At 44.6% G+C, this 25,641-nt stretch overlaps 1 protein-coding gene across 2 annotated transcripts; it reads left to right on the top strand.

The window, feature by feature from the left end:
- The first annotated feature begins 273 nt into the window (after positions 1 to 273).
- On the top strand, positions 274 to 25,641 carry LOC130319811 (zinc finger protein 883-like). Of its 2 annotated transcripts, XM_056552978.1 has the most exons (6): positions 274 to 631; positions 2,199 to 2,378; positions 2,466 to 2,595; positions 7,033 to 7,214; positions 19,084 to 19,192; positions 22,853 to 25,422. In XM_056552978.1, the coding sequence occupies exons 1-6, from the start codon at positions 566 to 568 to the stop codon at positions 24,268 to 24,270; spliced, it is 2,085 nt and encodes a 694-aa protein (XP_056408953.1). In that variant the 5' UTR covers positions 274 to 565; the 3' UTR covers positions 24,271 to 25,422. The 2 variants fall into 2 exon arrangements, 1 of the variants encoding a protein (XP_056408953.1); XR_008865883.1 differs by lacking the exons at positions 274 to 631; positions 2,199 to 2,378; positions 2,466 to 2,595; positions 7,033 to 7,214 and adding exons at positions 18,494 to 18,517; positions 25,547 to 25,641 and having other exon boundaries at positions 22,853 to 25,516.

The raw sequence follows: 25,641 nt of genomic DNA, 5'->3' as shown, positions 1-25,641 counted from the left end.
CGTACACTGTATACACACACGGCTCCGCACCGTACACTGTATACACACACGGCTCCGCACCGTACACTGTATATACACACGGCTCCGCACAGTACACTGTATATACACAAGGCTCCGCACCGTACACTGTATATACACACGGCTCCGCACCGTACACTGTATACACACACGGCTCCCTCTTGCACATGGATTCCTGGAAGGAGCGATCACATGATCCAGCCTGACTCCTCCCACACACATGACCGGTCACATGGCCCAGCCTGACTCCTCCCACACACATGAGCGGTCACATGGCCCAGCCTGACTCCTCCCACACACATGACCAGTCACATGGCCCAGCCTGACTCCTCCCACACACATGAGCGGTCACATGGCCATGACATCATCACAGGTCCTTCAGCCTCCAGGATGTAACATCTTGCTCCTGGTTATTGTGGGACTTGTAGTTCTTTATACACCTGTACACAATGCACACAGGGGCTTTATAGAGGGGACAGGACGCCCCCCGAATATATCCTGAAGAGAAGGAAAACTCCAGCGCCGTATATATAGGATCTATAGAGGAATGTCACCGACCACCGAGAGGATCCTAGAGCTCAGCCTGGAGATCATCTACCTGCTGACCGGAGAGGTGAGGGATTGTGGGAAATGGTCACATGACCTCTTATCTCTAGGGATAATACAGGACATGACCGGAGAGGTGAGGGATTGTGGGAAATGGTCACATGACCTCTTATCTCTAGGGATAATACAGGACATGACCGGAGAGGTGAGGGATTGTGGGAAATGGTCACATGACCTCTTATCTCTAGGGATAATACAGGACATGACCGGAGAGGTGAGGGATTGTGGGAAATGGTCACATGACCTCTTATCTCTAGGGATAATACAGGACATGACCGGTGAGGTGAGGGATTGTGGGAAATGGTCACATGACCTCTTATCTCTAGGGATAATACAGGACATGACCAGAGAGGTGAGGGATTGTGGGAAATGGTCACATGACCTCTTATCTCTAGGGATAATACAGGACATGACCGGAGAGGTGAGGGATTGTGGGAAATGGTCACATGACCTCTTATCTCTAGGGATAATACAGGACATGACCGGAGAGGTGAGGGATTGTGGGAAATGGTCACATGACCTCTTATCTCTAGGAATAATACAGGACATGACCGGAGAGGTGAGGGATTGTGGGAAATGGTCACATGACCTCTTATCTCTAGGGATAATACAGGACATGACCGGAGAGGTGAGGGATTGTGGGAAATGGTCACATGACCTCTTATCTCTAGGGATAATACAGGACATGACCGGAGAGGTGAGGGATTGTGGGAAATGGTCACATGACCTCTTATCTCTAGGGATAATACAGGACATGACCGGAGAGGTGAGGGATTGTGGGAAATGGTCACATGACCTCTTATCTCTAGGGATAATACAGGACATGACCGGAGAGGTGAGGGATTGTGGGAAATGGTCACATGACCTCTTATCTCTAGGGATAATACAGGACATGTCCGGAGAGGTGAGGGATTGTGGGAAATGGTCACATGACCTCTTATCTCTAGGGATAATACAGGACATGACCGGAGAGGTGAGGGATTGTGGGAAATGGTCACATGACCTCTTATCTCTAGGGATAATACAGGACATGACCGGAGAGGTGAGGGATTGTGGGAAATGGTCACATGACCTCTTATCTCTAGGGATAATACAGGACATGACCGGAGAGGTGAGGGATTGTGGGAAATGGTCACATGACCTCTTATCTCTAGGGATAATACAGGACATGACCGGAGAGGTGAGGGATTGTGGGAAATGGTCACATGACCTCTTATCTCTAGGAATAATACAGGACATGACCGGAGAGGTGAGGGATTGTGGGAAATGGTCACATGACCTCTTATCTCTAGGGATAATACAGGACATGACCGGAGAGGTGAGGGATTGTGGGAAATGGTCACATGACCTCTTATCTCTAGGGATAATACAGGACATGACCGGAGAGGTGAGGGATTGTGGGAAATGGTCACATGACCTCTTATCTCTAGGGATAATACAGGACATGACCGGAGAGGTGAGGGATTGTGGGAAATGGTCACATGACCTCTTATCTCTAGGGATAATACAGGACATGACCGGAGAGGTGAGGGGTCTGTATATAGGGATATTTATCGGGGTCTCTCCATACTCAGGATTACACAGTAGTGAAGAAGATATCTGGAGAGTGTGTGGCCCCCAGCAGGTCAGGAGGATGGAGCAGGGCCCGGGGCCCCATCACGGAGCCTCCACCTCCCTCACTGATACCTGAGAGGAACAATGAGCAGAAGATCCTAGAACTCACCCACAAGATGATGGAGCTGCTGACTGGAGAGGTGAGCGCTGCTGGGAATGCTGGGACATTATACAGGAACACAAGGGATGATGGGTCTGGATGATGACTGGATCATTGTGTGTGTCAGGTTCCTATAAGGTGTCAGGATGTCACTGTCTATTTCTCCATGGAGGAGTGGGAGTATATAGAAGGACACAAGGATCTGTACCAGGACATAGTCATGATGGAGGACCACCGGCCCCGAACATCACCACCGGGTAAGATATATTTATTATAGACCACCGGCCCCGAACATCACCACTGGGTAAGATATATTTATTATAGACCACCGGCCCCGAACATCACCACCGGGTAAGATATATTTATTATAGACCACCGGCCCCGAACATCACCACTGGGTAAGATATATTTATTATAGACCACCGGCCCCCAACATCACCACTGGGTAAGATATATTTACTATAGACCACCGCCCCCCAACATCACCACTGGGTAAGATATATTTATTATAGACCACCGGCCCCCAACATCACCACTGGGTAAGATATATTTATTATAGACCACCGGCCCCGAACATCACCACCGGGTAAGATATATTTATTATAGACCACCGGCCCCAAACATCACCACCGGGTAAGATATATTTATTATAGACCACCGGCCCCGAACATCACCACTGGGTAAGATATATTTATTATAGACCACCGGCCCCGAACATCACCACCGGGTAAGATATATTTATTATAGACCACCGGCCCCGAACATCACCACCGGGTAAGATATATTTATTATAGACCACCGGCCCCCAACATCACCACTGGGTAAGATATATTTATTATAGACCACCGGCCCCGAACATCACCACTGGGTAAGATATATTTATTATAGACCACCGGCCCCAAACATCACCACCGGGTAAGATATATTTACTATAGACCACCGGCCCCCAACATCACCACCGGGTAAGATATATTTATTATAGACCACCGGCCCCGAACATCACCACCGGGTAAGATATATTTATTATAGACCACCGGCCCCGAACATCACCACCGGGTAAGATATATTTATTATAGACCACCGGCCCCGAACATCACCACCGGGTAAGATATATTTATTATAGACCACCACCCCAGAACATCACCACTGGGTAAGATATATTTATTATAGACCACCGGCCCCAAACATCACCACCGGGTAAGATATATTTATTATAGACCACCGGCCCCGAACATCACCACTGGGTAAGATATATTTATTATAGACCACCGGCCCCGAACATCACCACCGGGTAAGATATATTTATTATAGACCACCGGCCCCGAACATCACCACCGGGTAAGATATATTTATTATAGACCACCGGCCCCCAACATCACCACTGGGTAAGATATATTTATTATAGACCACCGGCCCCGAACATCACCACTGGGTAAGATATATTTATTATAGACCACCGGCCCCAAACATCACCACCGGGTAAGATATATTTACTATAGACCACCGGCCCCCAACATCACCACCGGGTAAGATATATTTATTATAGACCACCGGCCCCGAACATCACCACCGGGTAAGATATATTTATTATAGACCACCGGCCCCGAACATCACCACCGGGTAAGATATATTTATTATAGACCACCGGCCCCGAACATCACCACCGGGTAAGATATATTTATTATAGACCACCACCCCAGAACATCACCACTGGGTAAGATATATTTATTATAGACCACCACCCCAGAACATCACCACTGGGTAAGATATATTTATTATAGACCACCGGCCCCCAACATCACCACCGGGTAAGATATATTCATTATAGACCACCGGCCCCGAACATCACCACCGGGTAAGATATATTTATTATAGACCACCGGCCCCCAACATCACCACCGGGTAAGATATATTTATTATAGACCACCGGCCCCCAACATCACCACCGGGTAAGATATATTTATTATAGACCACCGGCCCCCAACATCACCACTGGGTAAGATATATTTATTATAGACCACCGGCCCCCAACATCACCACTGGGTAAGATATATTTATTATAGACTACCGACCCCGAACATCACCACTGGGTAAGATATATTTATTATAGACCACTGGCCCCCAACATCACCACTGGGTAAGATATATTTATTATAGACCACCGGCCCCCAACATCACGACTGGGTAAGATATATTTATTATAGACCACCGGCCCCGAACATCACCACTGGGTAAGATATATTTATTATAGACCACCGGCCCCCAACATCACCACCGGGTAAGATATATTTATTATAGACCACCGGCCCCAACATCACCACCGGGTAAGATATATTTATTATAGACCACCGGCCCCCAACACCACCACCGGGTAAGATATATTTATTATAGACCACCGGCCCCGAACATCACCACTGGGTAAGATATATTTATTATAGACCACCGGCCCCGAACATCACCACTGGGTAAGATATATTTATTATAGACCACCGGCCCCCAACATCACCACTGGGTAAGATATATTTATTATAGACCACCGGCCCCCAACATCACCACCGGGTAAGATATATTTATTATAGACCACCGGCCCCGAACATCACCACCGGGTAAGATATATTTATTATAGACCACCGGCCCAGAACATCACCACCGGGTAAGATATATTTATTATAGACCACCGGCCCAGAACATCACCACTGGGTAAGATATATTTATTATAGACCACCGGCCCCGAACATCACCACTGGGTAAGATATATTTATTATAGACCACCGGCCCCGAACATCACCACCGGGTAAGATATATTTATTATAGACCACCGGCCCCCAACATCACCACCGGGTAAGATATATTTATTACAGACCACCGGCCCCCAACATCACCACCGGGTAAGATATATTTATTATAGACCACCGGCCCCCAACATCACCACTGGGTAAGATATATTTATCATAGACCACCGGCCCCGAACATCACCACTGGGTAAGATATATTTATTATAGACCACCGGCCCCGAACATCACCACCGGGTAAGATATATTTATTATAGACCACCGGCCCCCGAACATCACCACCGGGTAAGATATATTTATTATAGACCACCGGCCCCCGAACATCACCACTGGGTAAGATATATTTATTATAGTCCACCGGCCCCCAACATCACCACTGGGTAAGATATATTTATTATAGACCACCGGCCCCGAACATCACCACTGGGTAAGATATATTTATTATAGACCACCGGCCCCCAACATCACCACTGGGTAAGATATATTTATTATAGACCACCGGCCCCCAACATCACCACCGGGTAAGATATATTTATTATAGACCACCGGCCCCCAACATCACCACCGGGTAAGATATATTTATTATAGACCACCGGCCCCCAACATCACCACCGGGTAAGATATATTTATTATAGACCACCGGCCCAGAACATCACCACCGGGTAAGATATATTTATTATAGACCACCGGCCCAGAACATCACCACCGGGTAAGATATATTTATTATAGACCACCGGCCCCGAACATCACCACCGGGTAAGATATATTTATTATAGACCACCGGCCCCCGAACATCACCACCGGGTAAGATATATTTATTATAGACCACCGGCCCCCAACATCACCACTGGGTAAGATATATTTATTATAGTCCACCGGCCCCCAACATCACCACTGGGTAAGATATATTTATTATAGACCACCGGCCCCCAACATCACCACCGGGTAAGATATATTTATTATAGACCACCGGCCCCCAACATCACCACCGGGTAAGATATATTTATTATAGACCACCGGCCCCCAACATCACCACCGGGTTAGATATATTTATTATAGACCACCGGCCCCCAACATCACCACCGGGTAAGATATATTTATTATAGACCACCGGCCCCCAACATCACCACCGGGTAAGATATATTTATTATAGTCCACCGGCCCCCAACATCACCACCGGGTAAGATATATTTATTATAGACCACCGGCCCCCAACATCACCACTGGGTAAGATATATTTATTATAGACCACCGGCCCCCAACATCACCACTGGGTAAGATATATTTATTATAGACCACCGGCCGCGAAAATCACCAGCGGGTAAGATATATTTATTATAGACCACCGGCCCCGAACATCACCACTGGGTAAGATATATTTATTATAGACCACCGGCCCCGAACATCACCACTGGGTAAGATATATTTATTATAGACCACCGGCCCCGAACATCACCACTGGGTAAGATATATTTATTATAGACCACCGGCCCCGAACATCACCACCGGGTAAGATATATTTATTATAGACCACCGGCCCCGAACATCACCACCGGGTAAGATATATTTATTATAGACCACCGGCCCCGAACATCACCACTGGGTAAGATATATTTATTATAGACCACCGGCCCCGAACATCACCACTGGGTAAGATATATTTATTATAGACCACCGGCCCCCAACATCACCACTGGGTAAGATATATTTATTATAGACCACCGGCCCCCAACATCACCACTGGGTAAGATATATTTATTATAGACCACCGGCCCTGAACATCACCACTGGGTAAGAGGAGACTCTCATTGATGGTAAAGGAGAGAGCAGTATTGGGGCCCCTAGATCCCCCATCATCTGATCATCTACACAATGTATTCAGTCACTGTGTGTCTTCTACAGATGGATCCAGGAAGAGGAACCCACCAGAGAGATGTCCTGCTCCTCTGCATTCCCAGGACTGTGTGGAGGAGAATGTGGACCCTGCAGGAGATCGTCCCCTCACACCACCCGGGAAGAAAAGATCCAGTAGGAGAAATTCACCAGAGAGATGTCCTGCTCCTCCGGATTCCCAGGATGATCAGGTAATTATTGTTAATTACCACAGACTTAAAGGGATGTTCTGCCCTTTTCAGCTCTCAGCAGATCCCCCTTTCTGTTCGTGCTCTGTGATTGACATTTCAGACTCAGAGGAATTGCTGGTTTGTGCAATTTACAATCTCTTTGTATGACTCACTGACACAGTACAGTGTGCACACAAGCAGAAGAGTCTATGTGAGTGATGATGGTTACATAATGATGTGGTCTGCAACCTGGACAAGCAACTGTAACCAAGAGGCAGACTAAGCAGCTGTAACATAAAGGGAGGCCAGTATGATAATCTATGTATTTATACAAGTGTATGCCTTTACATGCCCTACGAATTACAAACTAATTATGGAGGTAGGAATACCCCTTTAATGTGTGCATGTAACTTTTAAAGAACTTTACAAACCTCCCTTGTTTTGTTAGATTGCCCCCCCCCCCCCCTCTATGGTGCTCAGCTATTCTCTATTCCAGGGGCTGGTCTATTTACCTGCAGTACTCACAGCTGGACTTCCTTTTCCTAGTTCTCTGGCCAATAAGAGTAGAGCACCTACTCCTCTCTGCTCTGCTATGACATAGTGCTAAAGATTGTGCACTGAACAGGCTGCACTGTGCTGAGGGATGATTTACAGTATACTGCTATAGATGGCATTTGGGGGGAGAAGGGGGTTATTGGTGTACTGGATACATGGTGCTTGTCCGACACAGTGTAGACCCTCTGGAGGAGGCAGACAGACTCAGCTTGTATGTGCACAGTCCAGGCTCTCTCCTGCATAAGACTATGTCAGCCTTCACCTCTCCCACTTACCATTTGCCTCTCACCACTATCTGGTCCCTGTAGGTAACAGGTCACCTGCACAATCCTGCCATTCACTGCGCATTGACCAGGAGCCTCAGAGAGTGACATGTATGATAAAACACCAGCGAAGGTCCATGAAGTGGGGAGTCCAATAAATCTTAGTTTTATGTGTCCAAAATATTAACCCCTTAAAAAGTACTTGTCACCAAATAAATGGTTTTAAAGGAAAACTCACATGTTTTCTCCCTCACTCTCTGATATGAATATTCATCCCCCCCCCCTCCCTCCAGTTCTCCCTCTCTTTGCCGCTCCTAACTGGAGGGAGGGGGGATAAATATTCATAAGCGGCTCTGATGTCACTGCCAGTTACCTGCAGAAGCCCCGCCTGTGCCAGTTACAGCAAGATATATACATAGAATAAAACTACAATTGCGTGCTAATGGCTGAGCGGATCCGGGCAAGGTAGGGATCATAGAAATCCGCGTCTCCAGCACTATCCATCAGTACCTGTGGAGAGTGCGGGAGAAAACATGTGACAGTTTTCCTTTAAACTAACAGGCTTTGTTCCCTAACTACTCCTAACACCCCTCCCACACTTTAAAAAGCTGTGTATCTTGGGCGTTTCCTAGCAGGCATGACATCACTGAAGCCTGCTGGGGCACCACTTCCGCCCTCACATAGTTGCAGAGCTGTGATGAATAGAAGACCCCAGGCTCTCTGCATGTTTCAGTCTGTGCAGCTTTCTGTGAGAATCTGTGGAGCTTTCACTTTCTGAGCAGCTGTCAATCAAGCTCAGTGCAGAGAAACACTTCCTGAGTTTGGACTCCTGCCAGGCCGGGAGGAGACCAAACTCACTGTATTAATTATGGCAGGGAACAGAACAGAGCCACCGAGTGGCCATTTTTATATTACATTTTAAACATATTTCTGTTGATAATTATAAAAGCAAGTGAATTAGAAAGTGTCCGGTAATTACACAAGGAACACTATATTAAAAGTTTTATTTGGTGACAGGTACTCTTTAAAAACAATGGACGTAAATGTACATCCTTGTGCCCTGGTTCTTACCGCACCAGTACTTACAGTGACATCCTGAGCTGCTTTCACTTCATAGACTATTTGTAGCAGCCACTTGCAGTCAATGGTGAACATTAACAATCCCATCAATGTCCATTAATTACCTATAAAAAGTGTAAATAAAACAAAACATAAAAAATCATTACATAATATATAGTCCCATCCCCTCATAAAAATTCACTTCCCTATCGTCTGTCAGCAGCACAATGATGGGTTAACACTTTCCACTGGGAATTTGCAGGATCTGGGATTTTTTATTGAAAATAACTACTGGCCCCTCCCCTGGGGTATATATCCCCTAACTGCTCCCAGTTCAGTGAGTTTTTTTCACGTCGGGCCTATAGCAGACAGGTACAGAAGGTTGTAGGTGCCGGTTTCATATGTAAGATTTGCCTGTTATACATAGCAGCTGTAAGCTCCAGTAGTCAAGATGCGCAAGTACAGAGAGGCCGGCGGGACCTGCGACAATCTTGGAACAAACTGTTCCGAACGCTGGTGCCAGGAGCTTGTGACATCAAAGCCCCGCCCCCTCATTGCAAGTCTATGGGAGGGGGCATGACGGCTGTCACGCCCCCTCCCATAGACTTGCATTGAGGGGACGGGGTGGGACATCATGGGGTGCTATGATGCCACGAGCTCCCGGCGCAGGCTCCAGCGTTCGGAACAGTTTGTAAAGGAGTACCCCTGTAAAGAGGTAAGCTCTCACCCCCCCCCCCCTTCTTAAAGGGATATACACCTATATATTTTTTCTTGCATTATTTATTTTGCGCAGATGTCCTCCACCAAGAGAAAGCATGGAGTGTGAGACTCCACTACCGGAGGAAAGCCTTCATTCCACTTGTCTTTCCTGCCGTCCTAAACTCCCTCTGTCTGAGGAACCGACGATACAGGATGTGGTTATATGGGTGAAGAACTTTGTTGAGGGATCCATAAAGCAGATAAAGGATTCTATCCCTCCATTGTCAAGAAAGAGAGCAAGATACGGCCACTCTAATGCTGAGTCCCCTATGGACAAGGACATTCTATCTATTGAGGAAAGATAAAGTCAGCTTCTTTGTCTGATAAAGAAGTTACAGAGGCGGGGAAGGTGTTTTATTCCAGCTGTTAAGACTCAAGTTATGACGATTTCTGCAGACCAATCAGGGAGAAGGACCTAGGTCCTTTAAGGTTGATAGCATAAATTCCAGCCTTATGCAGGCAGAATGGCAAAAACCAGAAAAGGTCTCGGTGGTCTCTTAGAGGTTTAAACTGCTATATCCTAATCTAATGGATTGGGTGGCCCCACCTAAAGTGGATGTAGCAGTTGCCAAATTATCTAAAAGAACTTTGGTACCAGCAGAAGATGTGTCCAGTTTAAACAACCCTATGGACCATTGTGTTGAGGTGGCCCTTAAGAGCGCTTTAAGGCCGCTTCCTGTCAAAGTGCTGTAGCGATAGCCTCACATGATGTTTCTCTGGCTTTGAGGAGATGGCTTGACCTGATACAAACTGATGTTGACAGTGGTGTACAGAGGATGACATTCTTTCTGCAGTTAAACGTGTAAATCTAGGTGTAGACTTCCTCTGTGATGTGGCTAATCAACAATTAAGATTCGCTGAAAAAACAATGGCATTGTATGTAGCAAGTAGAAGGGCTATATGACCTTGGGAAGGTGATAACCCCTTAAAATATCACCTCTGTAATCTAAAATATTCTCTGGGAAAATTATTAGACCTGAGCTAGATTCTCTAATGATGGACCTATTGGATAAAAAAGTGAAGTCACTACCCCAGGTGTATAGGCCTTTCCTCAGATCTCCTACTAGGGGTCGTCAATCTAGGTCATATACAAGAGGCAGGGGGAGGGTTCCGTAGAGGAAGCTCATGAAGGGGTGCGGAATCTTTGCGTAAACAGGAGTTTTGACAATTACCAGGCTCCAGTAGGCGGCCGCCTATCTCTGTTCCTTCACGTGTGGATTACAAACATAAAAGAGCCTTGGGTCCTCAGCATTATTCTAAGAGGCAATGCGCTTTCCTTTCTTTCTTACCCCACAGACAGGTTTATAAACCCGCCAAGAATTCAAGGAACAAGAGAGAAGCTGTTAGAGGAATCCATCATGGAGCTAATATCTCTTTCCGCTCTGGAGCCAGTGCCGCAGAAATCAGAGCAGGTGTGCACTCTCCAATATTTCAAATCCCAAAGCCTTCAGGCAAGTTAAGGCTAATCATAGACCTGAGATATCTAAATCGTTATCTGGTAAAATAAAAGTTGTTTCCTATGGGGTCCATGAGGTCGGTTCAGACCCTCTTATCAAGAGGGGATTTCATGGCAACAATCGACCTGAAGGACGCCTATTTTCATCTACCGATTCTGCTAGAACACAGAAAATTTCTAAGGGTAGCAGTAAGAATAAAAGGTATTCTTCCTCACCTGCAGTTCAAGGTTTTGCCCTTCAGTATAACGACAGCGCCCTTGGTTTTCACGATGGTAGTTTCTGCAGTAGTGTCAGTTCTCAGGTTACAGGGAATCTGAGTGATCCCGTATTTAGACGATTGGCTAATAATCGCCAGTTCTGCTCTGATGCTCGAGGAGCATATAGAAATCGCCTTAGCTCTATTAGAGCAGCTGGGATGGTTAATAAATCAAGAAAAATCCAATTTAACCCCCGCCATAAATCATTTTTTGGGGTTTGTCATAAACTCCCAAACGATGGGGTTACACCTCACACCCCCAAGAAAAGAACACATTCAAGCAGAATTTCAGTTCCTCAGAGTTCCCCGCTAAGTTTCGGTCAGAACTCTACTGCGCTACTTGGGCCTATTATCCTCGTCAGTGGAAGCGATTCAATGGGCCCTCTGGCATCTGAGACCCCTACAATCAGAGGTTCTTGAAGTTTGGAATGGGTCAGCTTCAGGTCTAGATTCACTCCAGATGGTCCCTCCTGTTGTGGAACAATCTCAGGGACGGAATGTCGCTTCTAGAACCACCCTGAACTGTACTAACTACAGAAGCCTCAGGTACAGGTTGGGAGCACATCTTCTACAGATGACAGTGTCAGGAACATGCAACCACACAGAGAAACAACTCTCCTCAAACATCAGAGAGTTAAGAGCAATTTATTATGCGCCAAGACATTTCGAACCTCATCTTCTAGGGAAAGCTGTACGAGTGAAGACAGACAACATGGCCGCCGTATTCTAAATAAACAAGGCGGCACCAGATCAGACATCTTACTTTTAGAAATGGGCAAGATCTTGGCATGGGCAGAAGAGAGGATAACCAGGTTATCTGCTGTCCTGAATATCTTAGCAGATCGTCTGAGCGGGAGCCTCACTATTCCGGGAGAATGGTCTCTAAATCCAGAGGTATGCCAACATATTGTGGATCGTTGTGGGTTACCAGAGGTAGATCTTATGGCCACCAGAACGAAGGCCAAGGTAGAAAGTTTTTTTTTCCCTTTATGTAACAGATTGTTCCCTGGCGATAGATGCCATGTCATTTCCGTGGAGGTTCCAACTGGCGTCGTACATATTTCTACCTACAGCAATGATACCGAGGGTATTGTTAAAGATCAAACAGGAACAGGCCTCAGTGTTCGCAGTAATCCCATTATGGCCCAAGAGATCTTGGTTCTCCCTACTGATGTCCATGAGCAGGGGAGTGTATTGGAAACTTCCCCCGGATTAGAGTCTAGTATCTCAGGGATCGCGCCTTTGTCACAATATGAAAGCATTCAACCTGACAGTATGAAGATTAATAGGTCCATATTAAAGGACAAGGGGTTCTCTGACAGAGTCCTACAGACTTTCACACATTCCAATGGTACTGCCACAAATAAAACAAATACAAGAATTGAAAAGGTATTTTTTTTCCTGGTGCCAAGGAACGAATATTGACCCTGATTTTCCTTCAACTCCTCAAATATTGTTTTTTTTACCGGACGGATTCCACAAGGGACTCTCTCTTAGTACTATAAAAGTACAGGTCGCAGCTATGTCAGTTTTTTTACAGACCAAACTTCTACATGTTCAGCAGATAAAAGACTTTGTTAGAGCAGTGGGCAGGATAAGACCCAGACTGGTCCAACCTGAAGCACCTGGGGACTTGTCGTTTGTTCTAAAACAACTTTGTGGTGCTTCGTTTGAGCCTTTAGAAGAGGCCTCATTAAAGTTATTATTATTCAAGACTGCTTTCCTATTAGCCATCACTACGGCCAAACGAGTTGGGGAATTACAGGCTCTCTCTTCATCATAGCCCCGCCACCTCATGACGTCACAGCCGTCAAGCCCCTCCCATAGACTTGCATTGAGGGGTGGGGCATTAAGTCATGGGGGGCGGGACTATGACATCACGAGCTCCCGTCTCCAGCATTCGGAACAGTTTGTTCCAAACGCTGAGCAGCAGAGTACCCCTTTAAGGTTTCTTCCTAATTTTCTTCCAAAGTGTCCTTCCTTTTCCAATACAAAGCAGATGATATATTTGCCTAGATATGCTCCAGAACCTGAAGAGATGGAAGAATCTAACTTCTCAACCTTGGACATAGTAAGATGTTTACAAATATATATTGAGAGAACCAGTGTGCTCCGCAAGGACAAAAAATTATTTGTCACTTTTCAGGGAAAAGGTAAAGGCAAATTAGCCTCCAAGCCATCCCTGTGTAGATGGATTACGGGCCGTATTTTTTTATGTTATCAGTCAGATAACAGAAGCTCTTCAGAATTTACAAAGGCTCATTCAACGAGGGCCATGTCTACCTCTTGGGCAGAGGGAAGCTCTGTCCCCTTAGAGCACATCTGTCAAAGTGCATCTTGGTCTACACCAAGAACTTTTTTCAAACATTATAAGTTTCATACCTTGAGTGCATCAAAGTCAGAATTTGTTAGAACAGTGTTAAATTCTATTAAATCAGGTTGCCCTCCCAGGGATACTACTACTTAAATCCCATCATTGTGCTGCTGACAGATGATAGGGAAGATTAGATTTAAGTAGTTAATCTGTTTTCCCTTAGTGTTGTCAGCAGCACAAGCTTCCCTCCCTTGGTTCTATTATTTTTTTTTAATCAAATATTTTTTATTAAAGGTTTTTTCAAACAGGTCAAAACAACATACAAACAATAAACCCACCCACCCACCCCACAAATAAACATTCCGTCACTTCCCCTGTGCAGCACAGAATACATTTGCAGTTTACTAATGGTTTTACGGACACTCCCATCCCTATGATCAGTCTCCCTCACACCACACACTCAGAACAATGACAATTGTTACCTGCAGACTCTCTGACAAAACCATCCAAATAGGGCACAAAAAGTGACGGGAGCTCAAAAAAAAAATAAAAAAAAAATAAATAATAAAATAAAAAAAAGACTATCGCCACATTCACAGATCTCCAGCATGCATGCCATTCATACTACTTCCAAGACAGATCAAGGATATACAATCATCTAGGTGTCAGTCGACGGTGGGTCAAAGTGGTTCACCCATGGTCCCCAGACCCTTGGTTCTATTATTTATTTACCACTAGCTGAGTACGCGGCGTTGCCCGGTTTTTCCTTCCAAATCCTTGTTGTGGAGGAAAATCAACAGAGGAAGCTTTTTACTTCATATCCTGTCCTCATATATTGTTGTCCTATCCCAAACCCATATGCCGACCTCCTATCCCGTCCTCATATATTGTTGTTATATCCAAACCCCATATCCCATCCTCATATCCCGTCCTCCTATGGCGTCCTCCTATCCCGTCCTCCTATGGTGACCTCCTATCCCGACCTCCTATCCCGACCTCCTATCCCGTCCTCATATCCCGACCTCCTATCCCGTCCTCCTATGGCGTCCTCCTATCCCGTCCTCCTATGGTGACCTCCTATCCCGTCCTCCTATCCCGTCCTCCTATGGCGACCTCCTATCCCGACCTCCTATCCCGTCCTCCTATCCCGTCCTCCTATCCCGTCCTCCTATCCCGTCCTCCTATCCCGTCCTCCTATCCCGTCCTCCTATCCAGACCTCCTATCTAGACCTCATATCCCGTCCTCCTATCCAGACCTGTAATATGTGACCAGGTATTGAAATACCTCCAGCCATACGGAAGTTATGTGGGAACATACATTTCCCATTGATTTGCATGGGACTTTAAACAAAACCCCCGACCCTCACAAATGGGGGTAGTTAAGGGTTAAATTAACTATCCTATATTTTAAGTGGACATATAAGTAACATTTTTGTTACTATAAAGTACTCACTGAATTGGGAGCAGTTAGGGGAATATATACCCCAGGGGAGGGGCCATTAATTCGTTTTTTTTTTCAATAAAAATTCCCAGGTCCTGCAAGTTCACAGGGGAAAGTGTTAACCCATCATTGTGCTGCCAACAAGACTAATGGAAAACAGATTAACTACTTAAATCTAATCATCACCCTCTTTTTCCCTTAAAAAAAAAAAGTAAATAAACATATTTGATATCGCCACGCGCAGAATTGCCCGAACTTTTACACTATAATATTATTGATCCTGTATGGTGAACGGCATAAACACAAAACTAATCCAAAGCGTAAAATTGCTGATTATTATCACATCCAACCCCATGAAATAATTAAATTAAAAGTGATGAAAAAGACACAGACGCACAAGTGGTACTGATAAAAACGAAAGCTCAAACAGCCCTGGAGACACATAAAAAAGTTATAGGGGTCAGAATAGGGCGATTTTAAGCATATTAATTTTGTGGGGAAAAAAAGTTTATACTGTACTGTACATTATACAAAAAATAGAAAAGCTATGTAAATGTCATGTTGGGCTGTGAGTCCACCCACAACCACTGCACTAGAGCTAGTGAAGAGGAAAGGAACACAAGGAAGGAGTATACAAGAGCTAGTGCAGGGGGAATGAACACAAGGAAGGAGTATACAAGAGCTAGTGCAGAGGAACTGAACACAAGGAAGGAGTATACAAGAGCTAGTGCAGAGGAACTGAACACAAGGAAGGAGTATACAAGATCTAGTGCAGAGGAACTGAACACAAGCAAGGAGTATACAAGAGCTAGTGCAGAGGGACTGAACACAAGGAAGGAGTATACAAGAGCTAGTGCAGAGGAACTGAACACAAGGAAGGAGTATACAAGAGCTAGTGCAGGGGGAATGAACACAAGGAACGAGTATACAAGAGCTAGTGCAGAGGAACTGAACACAAGGAAGGAGTATACAAGAGCTAGTGCAGAGGGAATGAACACAAGGAAGGAGTATACAAGAGCTAGTGTAGAGGGAATGAACACAAGGAAGGATGTCTTGCTAACTAGTTTGAAACTCCTCAAAACGCTCAATGTTATACAAAACAGGCACACTTCTAAGCATAAGACATATTTTATTTACCTATTTGCTAAAATCTAAACATAATGAAATATAAACAATGAATCATGGAAGTAAGAATCAATACATTTACCGGATATTGTATCATCACTCCATGATCAGGGGACTGACTCATCATCGATCGTAGGAGGTACCCGTCTATGTCTGCATCACACAACACGTCCGCTGTGGCTGGAAATCCCCATGATTCAGGGAGTTACCAGAGTTTTTGTCCCTGATTTACCACGCCTTGCGCAGTCCCGTATATGCTCAATAATTGGTTCACGTACCCACTGCGCATTCACGTGGTGATCACGTGTGCTACTAGTTAGGGTTAAGTCTTGTTTGTGCGCGCTTACGGTTATGCGCCTTGTACACAACATGTTATATAAGTGTGACATATCAAGCATGCCCAGTAGTTGTTTACCAGAAGGGGTGGCGTGTGAACAGTACTATTAAACCAATCACCATCCATCCTCCTCATGTGCAGATAAGATATGGAACTCGTTATTCTGAACTTAAGTAACCCTTATTTTTATACAGTTTCAGACAAGAACAAGAGCCATTACTATTCTTTATACAATTCCTCATGATTCTAGCTATGCTAAATCAGACACTCACACAGACTTGTCAGAATCGTATCACAAAGGAGTATACAAGAGCTAGTGCAGAGGAACTGAACACAAGGAAGGAATATACAAGAGCTAGTGCAGAGGGACTGAACACAAGGAAGGAGTATACAAGAGCTAGTGCAGAGGGACTGAACACAAGGAAGGAGTATACAAGAGCTAGTGCAGAGGAACTGAACACAAGGAAGGAGTATACAAGAGCTAGTGCAGAGGGACTGAACACAAGGAAGGAGTATACAAGAGCTAGTGCAGAGGAACTGAACACAAGCAAGGAATATACAAGAGCTAGTGCAGAGGAACTGAACACAAGGAAGGAATATACAAGAGCTGGTGCAGAGGAACTGAACACAAGGAAGGAGTATACAAGAGCTAGTGCAGAGGGACTGAACACAAGGAAGGAGTATACAAGAGCTAGTGCAGAGGAACTGAACACAAGGAAGGAGTATACAAGAGCTAGTGCAGAGGAACTGAACACAAGCAAGGAATATACAAGAGCTAGTGCAGAGGAACTGAACACAAGGAAGGAGTATACAAGAGCTAGTGCAGAGGGACTGAACACAAGGAAGGAGTATACAAGAGCTAGTGCAGAGGAACTGAACACAAGGAAGGAGTATACAAGAGCTAGTGTAGAGGGAATGAACACAAGGAAGGAGTATACAAGAGCTAGTGCAGAGGGACTGAACACAAGGAAGGAGTATACAAGAGCTAGTGCAGAGGGACTGAACACAAGGAAGGAGTATACAAGAGCTAGTGCAGAGGAAATGAACACAAGGAAGGAGTATACAAGAGCTAGTGTAGAGGGACTGAACACAAGCAACTTGAGATACAAACTGACTGGGTATATATGTGCACTGAGAAGGGTGTGGAAGCTGATACTAGATGTAATAGGCCCTATATCCAAGCCTGCTGATAGACCTGGATGTTGACACAGCAACACATGATTCTCCAGCCAAACACAGGACAATTAACACATAAATTAGAACCAGATCCTACTAAACAAGGAGGAAAAAACTAAAGTACAAAAATGAGAAGACTGTGTCCTTAAAGGGAACCTTTCATCAAAAAAAAAGTTTGATATATTATAGATTAATGTATGCAGAATAACTTTCTAATTGCATGTTATTAAAAAAATATGCTTCTTTCTATTTAATTTTACACTTTGAAAAAATTACTACTAGGGGTCTCCCTACCTGGCCACAAGCCCTGTTTATAGATTACAGATTCATGCTGGAGTCCGAAATCTCAGTCTGCAGCCGGGCAGGAGCCAGCAGGACATACTCCTGACTCTGCCTTACTGCAGGCCCTCATTCATTTTACTATCTGAGCTCCGATCTTTCTTCTCTCTGCATGTGCAGTTGTAAACAGAGAGGAGAAGACTCAGAGCTGCCGGCTGCTGTGTTCATAGCTTCTATGCTGGGCCACGCCCCCTCCCTCACACTAGGACGGCTGAATGAGCAGCCAAGAAGACAATAAATCAGGTACAAAGAGCGGGTTTTGAATGAAAAGAAACACAGGGATAGTGTCAGCGAGAGTCAGGGACAGATGGGGGGGGGGGGGATTAGGGAGAGTTTCGATGATTGGTACTATTTAAGGGGTTAAAACAATAAAACTGACTGTATTGTTTGTGTTTTATCTAGGCCCCACCCCCACTTCCGGTGTTCCGTCCTGTTCCCTTAGTAACCAGAGACAGAATTCCCCTAACTTAGGCAGTGGATAGCAGATTGCAGGAAAGGGAGACACCCAGTAGCTGACATTTTAGAGCTGTTTTTTTCTGGGGTAAGAGTCATTTTTGGTTACTGAAGAGATTTACAAAGATATTAGGAATGACATAGAAGGAAGGGGTTAAGAATGACTGACCTTTTAGGCTCTATCATCAAATTGTTTCGGAAGACTCTGTGCAGGTGTTGGGGGAGGGGCTCTTCTGCCATTACCTGGTGGGAGGAGCATAACCACATGGTCGGGATTTGTGTCATTATCTTTCTTTTTTTTTTTTTTTTAGTAAATCTGAATTATTAGAGTTTATTATTTGGATATTTTGGTTCAGGATGAAAATGTTCTAGAGAAGAAAACTGAAGAAGTTAAAGAAAAAGAAAAGTATGTGAGGAGCGAAAGAGCATGTACGGAAGAGAACATTCCTACTGATATTAGTCCAGGTGAGTAATAGAAAGGAAGTACCCGGAGGAATGTGATTGTCCTCCTTCCTACAGCAGTCTCTATAGTTTATCTGCTGGGTTGGATGTCTGGGCCGGTGGGTTTCCATCACCTTGCAGACACTGATGAAGTCCTCTCAGAGGAGACGCACCAGATATACATTTGTCTCATTCCAAGCATCGGGATCGGATCCGATGTTTAATTTCTCTCCTCAGACCCTTTGGCCTCACATCTGGCTATTACTATTTCCATATCAGATATTTCTTTGCTTAGAGGTTCTCTGAGGCAGTAGGTTCAGCCCTCAGGTCTGAGTTTGAGTCCACCAGGGTCAGTAAGGCTGGATCGGGAGCATTGCCTTCACTGGGCATTCTATTGGACGCTTCTCTAAAGGGGTACTCTGGTGGAAAACAATGTTTTAAAAAAAAACTGGTGCCAATAAGGTAAACTGATTTGTAAATTACTTCTGTTTAAAAATGTTAATCCTTCCAGTACTTATCAGCTACTGTATGCTCCAGAGGAAGTTGTGTAGTTCTTTCCAGTCTAAGCACAGTGCTCTCTGCTGACACCTCTATCCAGGTCAGGAACTTTCCAGAGCAGGAGAAAACTGCACAACTTCCTGTGGAGCATACAGCAGATGATAAGTACTGGAAGGATTAAGATTTTTATATAGAAATCTGTATAACTTTCTGGAGCCAGTTGATTTAAAAAAAGTTTTCCACCAGAGTACCCCTTTAATCATTTAGTTCCGAACGCTGTGTGCGCGCTGTGGGGGTCGTCCACGCCCCCTCAATGCAAGTCTATGAGAGAGGATGTGGAGTGGCATAGACTTGCATTGAGGGGGTGTGGCGTGACATCACGAGGGGTGTGGACGACCCCTGCAGCGCGCACGCAGCGTTCTGAATGAAATGTTCCAATCGCTGTCCAGTGGATATTCCATTAAGAAGAGTTTCATCTGGCTGATCCTATTGTTTATCCAGGGAAGTAACTATGTGAAGCATCTTTAAACACAAACAACTATTGCTCCAAAAATCCAATCCTTCCTTTTAACCCTTTTGGCACTTCTCCAGCTCCATTCTGCAGGAACTTTGCTTTGTCCCCTCCAGATGGTGAGATCAGTGGTTACTTCTTGGAGCAAGGAGAATTTCTTTCTTCAGTAGACGGCCTGTCTTCAGATAACCAAATGACTGACCAATCAGGGTCTCCTCGGGTTCGCTCTCCGTTTCCACCTCTATAATTTCTGGCCTTTCCCCACAGCTTGGTGACTACTGATCATGTTTTCTTCGAGGTGTCATCATGGCAATATGTGTGGGGTCAGTCTCCCTCTAACTGGACAAGATCCTGGTAAAGTCCTCTCCTTGTCCAGGTGAATTATGGTCCAGAGAATGCTGTTCATCAGTGTCAGCCTAATGGCCATCCAAGGAAAAGCTGTCCGCACCTCAGCATAATATCTAAGTTCTTTAAAAAGTGAAGCTTTTCCCTCTCCTGAATGCCGGTTCTGGCTTCCATAGTCAGAGGTCATGCCCTATGCTGAGTGTCACACTTACCCACCTCGACAGGCAATGTTAGCCTGCTGCAATCTGACTGGACATGTTGGTTCTCCATTGGGGCCCATCTTTACCACCACATTCACCAGCCTTCAGGGCTGAGGGTCGTCTACCAGCAGTTCTCCTAATAAATATTCTGGAGCTTTCCTAATCTCATTGGTTCTCCATAGCCCAGGAGTGTTAATGGCATCAGCCTCATCTCAGGGGTGATCTCCTCTTGGGGACAATCTCCCCTCGGGGACTCTCTCCTCTCATGGATGATCTCTTCTTAGGGGTGATCTCTTCTCGGGGACTGTCTCCTCTCATGGATGATCTCTTCTTAGGGGTGATCTCTTCTCGGGGACTGTCTCCTCTCATGGATGATCTCTTCTTAGGGGTGATCTCCTCTCGGGGACTGTTTCCTCTCATGGATGATCTCTTCTTAGGGGTGATCTCTTCTCGGGGACTGTCTCCTCTCATGGGTGATCTCTTCTTAGGGGTGATCTCCCCTCGGGGACTGTCTCCTCTCATGGATGATCTCTTCTTAGGGGTGATCTCTTCTTGGGGACTGTCTCCTCTCATGGGTGATCTCTTCTTAGGGGTGATCTCCTCTCGGGGACTGTCTCCTCTCATGGATGATCTCTTCTTAGGAGCAATCTCTTCTCGGGTGCAATGGGTGATCTCTTCTCAGGGACGGTCTCCTCTCTGGGTGGGTCCCCTCTCATGGGTGATCTCTTCTTAGGAGCAATCTCTTCTTGGGCGCGATCTTCTCTCATGGGTGATCTCTTCTCTCGGAGACAGTCTCTTCTCTGGGACGATCTCCTATCAGGTCCCAGTGTTTTTTTTTTTTTTTTTTTACAAAGGCTGACAGGACAACTGCAGAAACCATAGTCCCAACATCTCAATAAGAAACTGCTGAAATACAGAAAACCATCCTCCGCTCTGATCTTCTGTATCCTTTAACTTCTTAGCCCGATGTTCAGACCTATTTCCATGCGGCCTATCCTTACTGTCAGCACAGCACCCCATGGGACCTTAACCTGGTTCCTGAAGCAATGTAGGAGGCCCCTACATAAGGTTTCTAATAGTTTCTTTCTTTTCGGGGTGGCCTTTTGGTGGCTTTGACCCCGGATCACATGGCTTTCTGATATTTCAGTTCTCACCCGTTCTCCATTTCTGGTGTTATTTTCGGATAAGGTAGTGTGTTGTCCTGTCCTCCTTCCATAGACTCCATTCACTTCCTCACCTTCTCATCCTGGAGAATGTTCTTTTGAATCATCTTGACGTGTTTATGGATCTACCTGGCTCAAACATCTAATTTTTTATTCATCATCTTGAATAGTCATCACAAGGGATTGGTGGCCTCCACGGCTACAATTATTGGGTGGACCAGGATGGCTATTGGCCAAAGACAAGTCTCCTCCATTTACAGGTATGGCACATTCTACAAGAGCTTCAGGGACCTTTGCAGCAGTACGCTGTTGTCCTTCTTTATTCAGGCCATATCTAGTGTTGCCTTCAGACCTTTCGGAAGTTCTATAGGGGGCACACTTTAACTTCCTTAGATTATCTCAGTGAAGATATCATAGTTACATAAGTATGGTTAAAGGGGTACTCCGCTGCTCAGTGTTTGGAACAAAATGTTCCAAACGCTTAGAGCCAGCGCTGGGAACTCGTGCCTTCACGGCCCCGCTCCCTCTTGCTGTCATGCCACGCCCCTCAATGCAAGTCTATTGGAGGTGGCGTGACGTCACCAGAAGCATACTGGTGTGACCCCTGTCCAACACAGCTCTCATTGGGCTTCATCCAGTCCCCTGATCTCCTTTTGAGAAGAGCGCTCAGAACAGGACCTACTGGCTCAGCCAATCGCTGGCCAAGGCGGGAAATCACTGGAGCCAGGAATTGGCTGAGCCGGCAGGTCCTTCTCAAGGCGCTTGTCTCAGAAACAAGAACAAGCCAGAAGATCAGGGACTAGACAGAAGCAAATTGGAGCAGCAAGGGATGGGGCAAGGTAAGTATACGGTTTTTATCTATTCCCCACCCCCAGCCTCATATTTTTTAAAAGACTAGAATACTTTTTTTTTAAAGCTGTATGTAAGGAATATAAGGAAATAAAGTTTATTTTTACTTTTTCCTCAGATGGCCACAGCAAAGACTCAGGACAAAGCCTCTCTTCATCCACAGAGTTTGAAGGAGATAATCATTATATTCCACAATATTATCCAGGAGAAAATCAGGTTCAGTGTTCAGGATGTGAGAAATGGTTTACACTCGGAACGGATGAGAAAACTCACACAGAAAAAATACGTCAATGTTCAGAATGTAGGAAATGTGCTAACCAGAGGTCAGATCCTACTGATTGTCGGGAAAATCACTCGGGGGTTAAATCAATGTCATGTTTGGCTTTTGTACCCGGTTTAAAAGAGAAATCAAATTTAGTGGAATATAAGGAAACTCACACAGAGGGGAAGATAATTTCATGTTCATGTTTCATCGAGACATCAAATCTAATACAACATCAGAAAATTCACACAGGGGAGAAACTATATTCATGTTCAGAATGTGATAAATCTTTTAGCAGCAAATCAAATCTAGTACAGCATCAGAAAAGTCACACAGGGGAGAAGCCATTTTCATGTTCCGAATGTGGAAAATGTTTTGCCTCAAAATATGTTCTGGTTAAGCATTACAAGATTCACACAGGGGAAAAGCCATTTTCATGTTCCGAATGTGGAAAATGTTTTTGTGAGAAATATAGGCTGGTTAAGCATTATAAGAGTCACACAGGGGAGAGTCCATTTTTATGTTCGGAATGTGGGAAATCTTTTATTACTAAATCAAATTTACTAGAACATCATAAAATCCATACAGGAGAAAAGCCATTTTCATGCTCTCAATGTGGAAAATCTTTCATAAAAAAATCAAATGTGATTCAGCATGAGAAAATTCACACAGGTGAGAAACCATTTTCATGTTCTGAATGTGGAAAATGTTTTACTACAAATTCCAGTATGATTCATCATCAGAAAATTCATACAGGGGAGAAGCGATTTTCATGTTCTGAATGTGGGAAAAGTTTTATTGAGAAAGCAAAGCTAGTACAACATCAGAGAATACACACAGGAGAAAAGCCATTTCCATGTTCTGAATGTGGAAAATGTTTCTCTCAAAAATCATACTTGATCAAACATCATAAAAATCACACAGGGGAGAGTCCTTTTCCATGTTTAGAATGTGGGAAAAGTTTTAGCTTAAAATCACGTCTTGTTAGACATCAGAGAAGCCACACAGGAGAGAAGCCGTATTCATGTTCTCATTGTGGAAAATCTTTCACTCAAAAATCATGTTTGATCAAACATCGTACATGTCACACAGGGGAGAGGCCGTTTTCATGTACAGCATGTGGGAAATGTTTTAGCTTAAAAGAATGTCTTGTTAAACATCAGAGAATCCACACAGGAGAGAAGCCGTTTCCATGTACAGAATGTGAAAAATCTTTTAACTCTCGATCAGGTCTTGATAGACACCAAAATGTTCACACAGGAAAAATGTGTTAAGATTGTAGAACCTAAAATCTAACAGGAGGTGGAGGTTGTTCCCAAATGTCACATAATGAGGCCGTGTTCACACAGTGTATTTTCGCTAATAATGGTAGCCATTTTTTTAAGTAAAGTTGTTGAATTTGCTGCAGGTGATGTTACATTTTTACTGCTGTTTTGCGTTCTATCACATTTTTACTGGCGTTTTACGTTATGTCACATTTTTCTTGCCGTTTCTGGTTAAGTTTTGTTATTGTGGATGTTATTTCTTACAGATGCAAATAATGAAGAAGTTTAGGAATGATGTCTGTTTTTTATACACTGTGCGCACTGACGGACACGTTTCATAGACTTTTTCATAGAACACATTGATCCTCATTTACTAAGACTGTTGTGTAGGTTTCTTTGTGGGTTTTATTTCCCTACAATTTATTTCCCACGGTATTTACTGACGGTTTCCTGACATTTTCCACTTTCCCTACATTTTCCTTTTTTTACACCCGCTCTGATCTGTCCGGTTTTCCTCAGCTGAAATCCATATTTTATGCTGAAACCTTAGTAAATATGTTGGGTTTTTGTGAAAATGTCGGGAACACGCCCCTTTTCGGAGGCCACACCTCCTTTTTCAAGCGGCCACGCCCCCTTTTCAGGTTTTCCTAGCAAAATGGAGAGCTAGTCTGGGTTTTTTCAATTCTGGCGCACCATCTGGCACAGACAGAAATTCTGGTGTAATGCGACAGAATCTGGCGCACAACCCGACAAAACATGTTGGGTTTGCAATCGTAAATGAGGGCCATTATTTTGCAAGATTATGTCCATCATTTTATTTCCATTTTACGTCCGTATTTGTGTAATGTCGCTTGTTTCCCACTGTGTGAACACGGCCCAAAAGCCATCTGTCAGGTTCTTACATTCTTTGGTTTGGTTGCAGTTCACATTGATCTTCTCTTCCCATACTCTCTGATATCCTGGGGGCCCAGTGGACATTTGAAGTCTAAATGACCTATGTCTTTGACCTATGACCCCCTTCAGGACCAGATCCATTTTATTGTATTTTACATTATTCTCTTTTATGCAGCTATATAAATTTATTGAACAGATTTTACAGTCATGACACTAAATATGTGGGTGTTATTTTATGGTTTGGGGCAATAAAACATTTTTTTTAATCATAATTGTCTAGATAAGTGGTTCCTAATGCTGCAATCAGAACTATAATTTTGCTACTGTTATGAATCAGTAGGTAGCAGTTCCCCCACATTAGGTATAGGCGGCAGCAGTTCCCCCACATTAGGTACAGAAGGCAGCAGAGTGCCCCCCCAGAACCATGTGATCTATATGTCCCCCCAGAGAAGACACCAGAACCATGTGATCATTATGTCCTCTCAG

This window comes from Hyla sarda, unplaced genomic scaffold (assembly GCF_029499605.1).
Source record: "Hyla sarda isolate aHylSar1 unplaced genomic scaffold, aHylSar1.hap1 scaffold_217, whole genome shotgun sequence".
NCBI classification, from domain to species: Eukaryota; Metazoa; Chordata; class Amphibia; order Anura; family Hylidae; genus Hyla; species Hyla sarda.
This window is presented reverse-complemented; position numbering and strand designations above follow the sequence as displayed.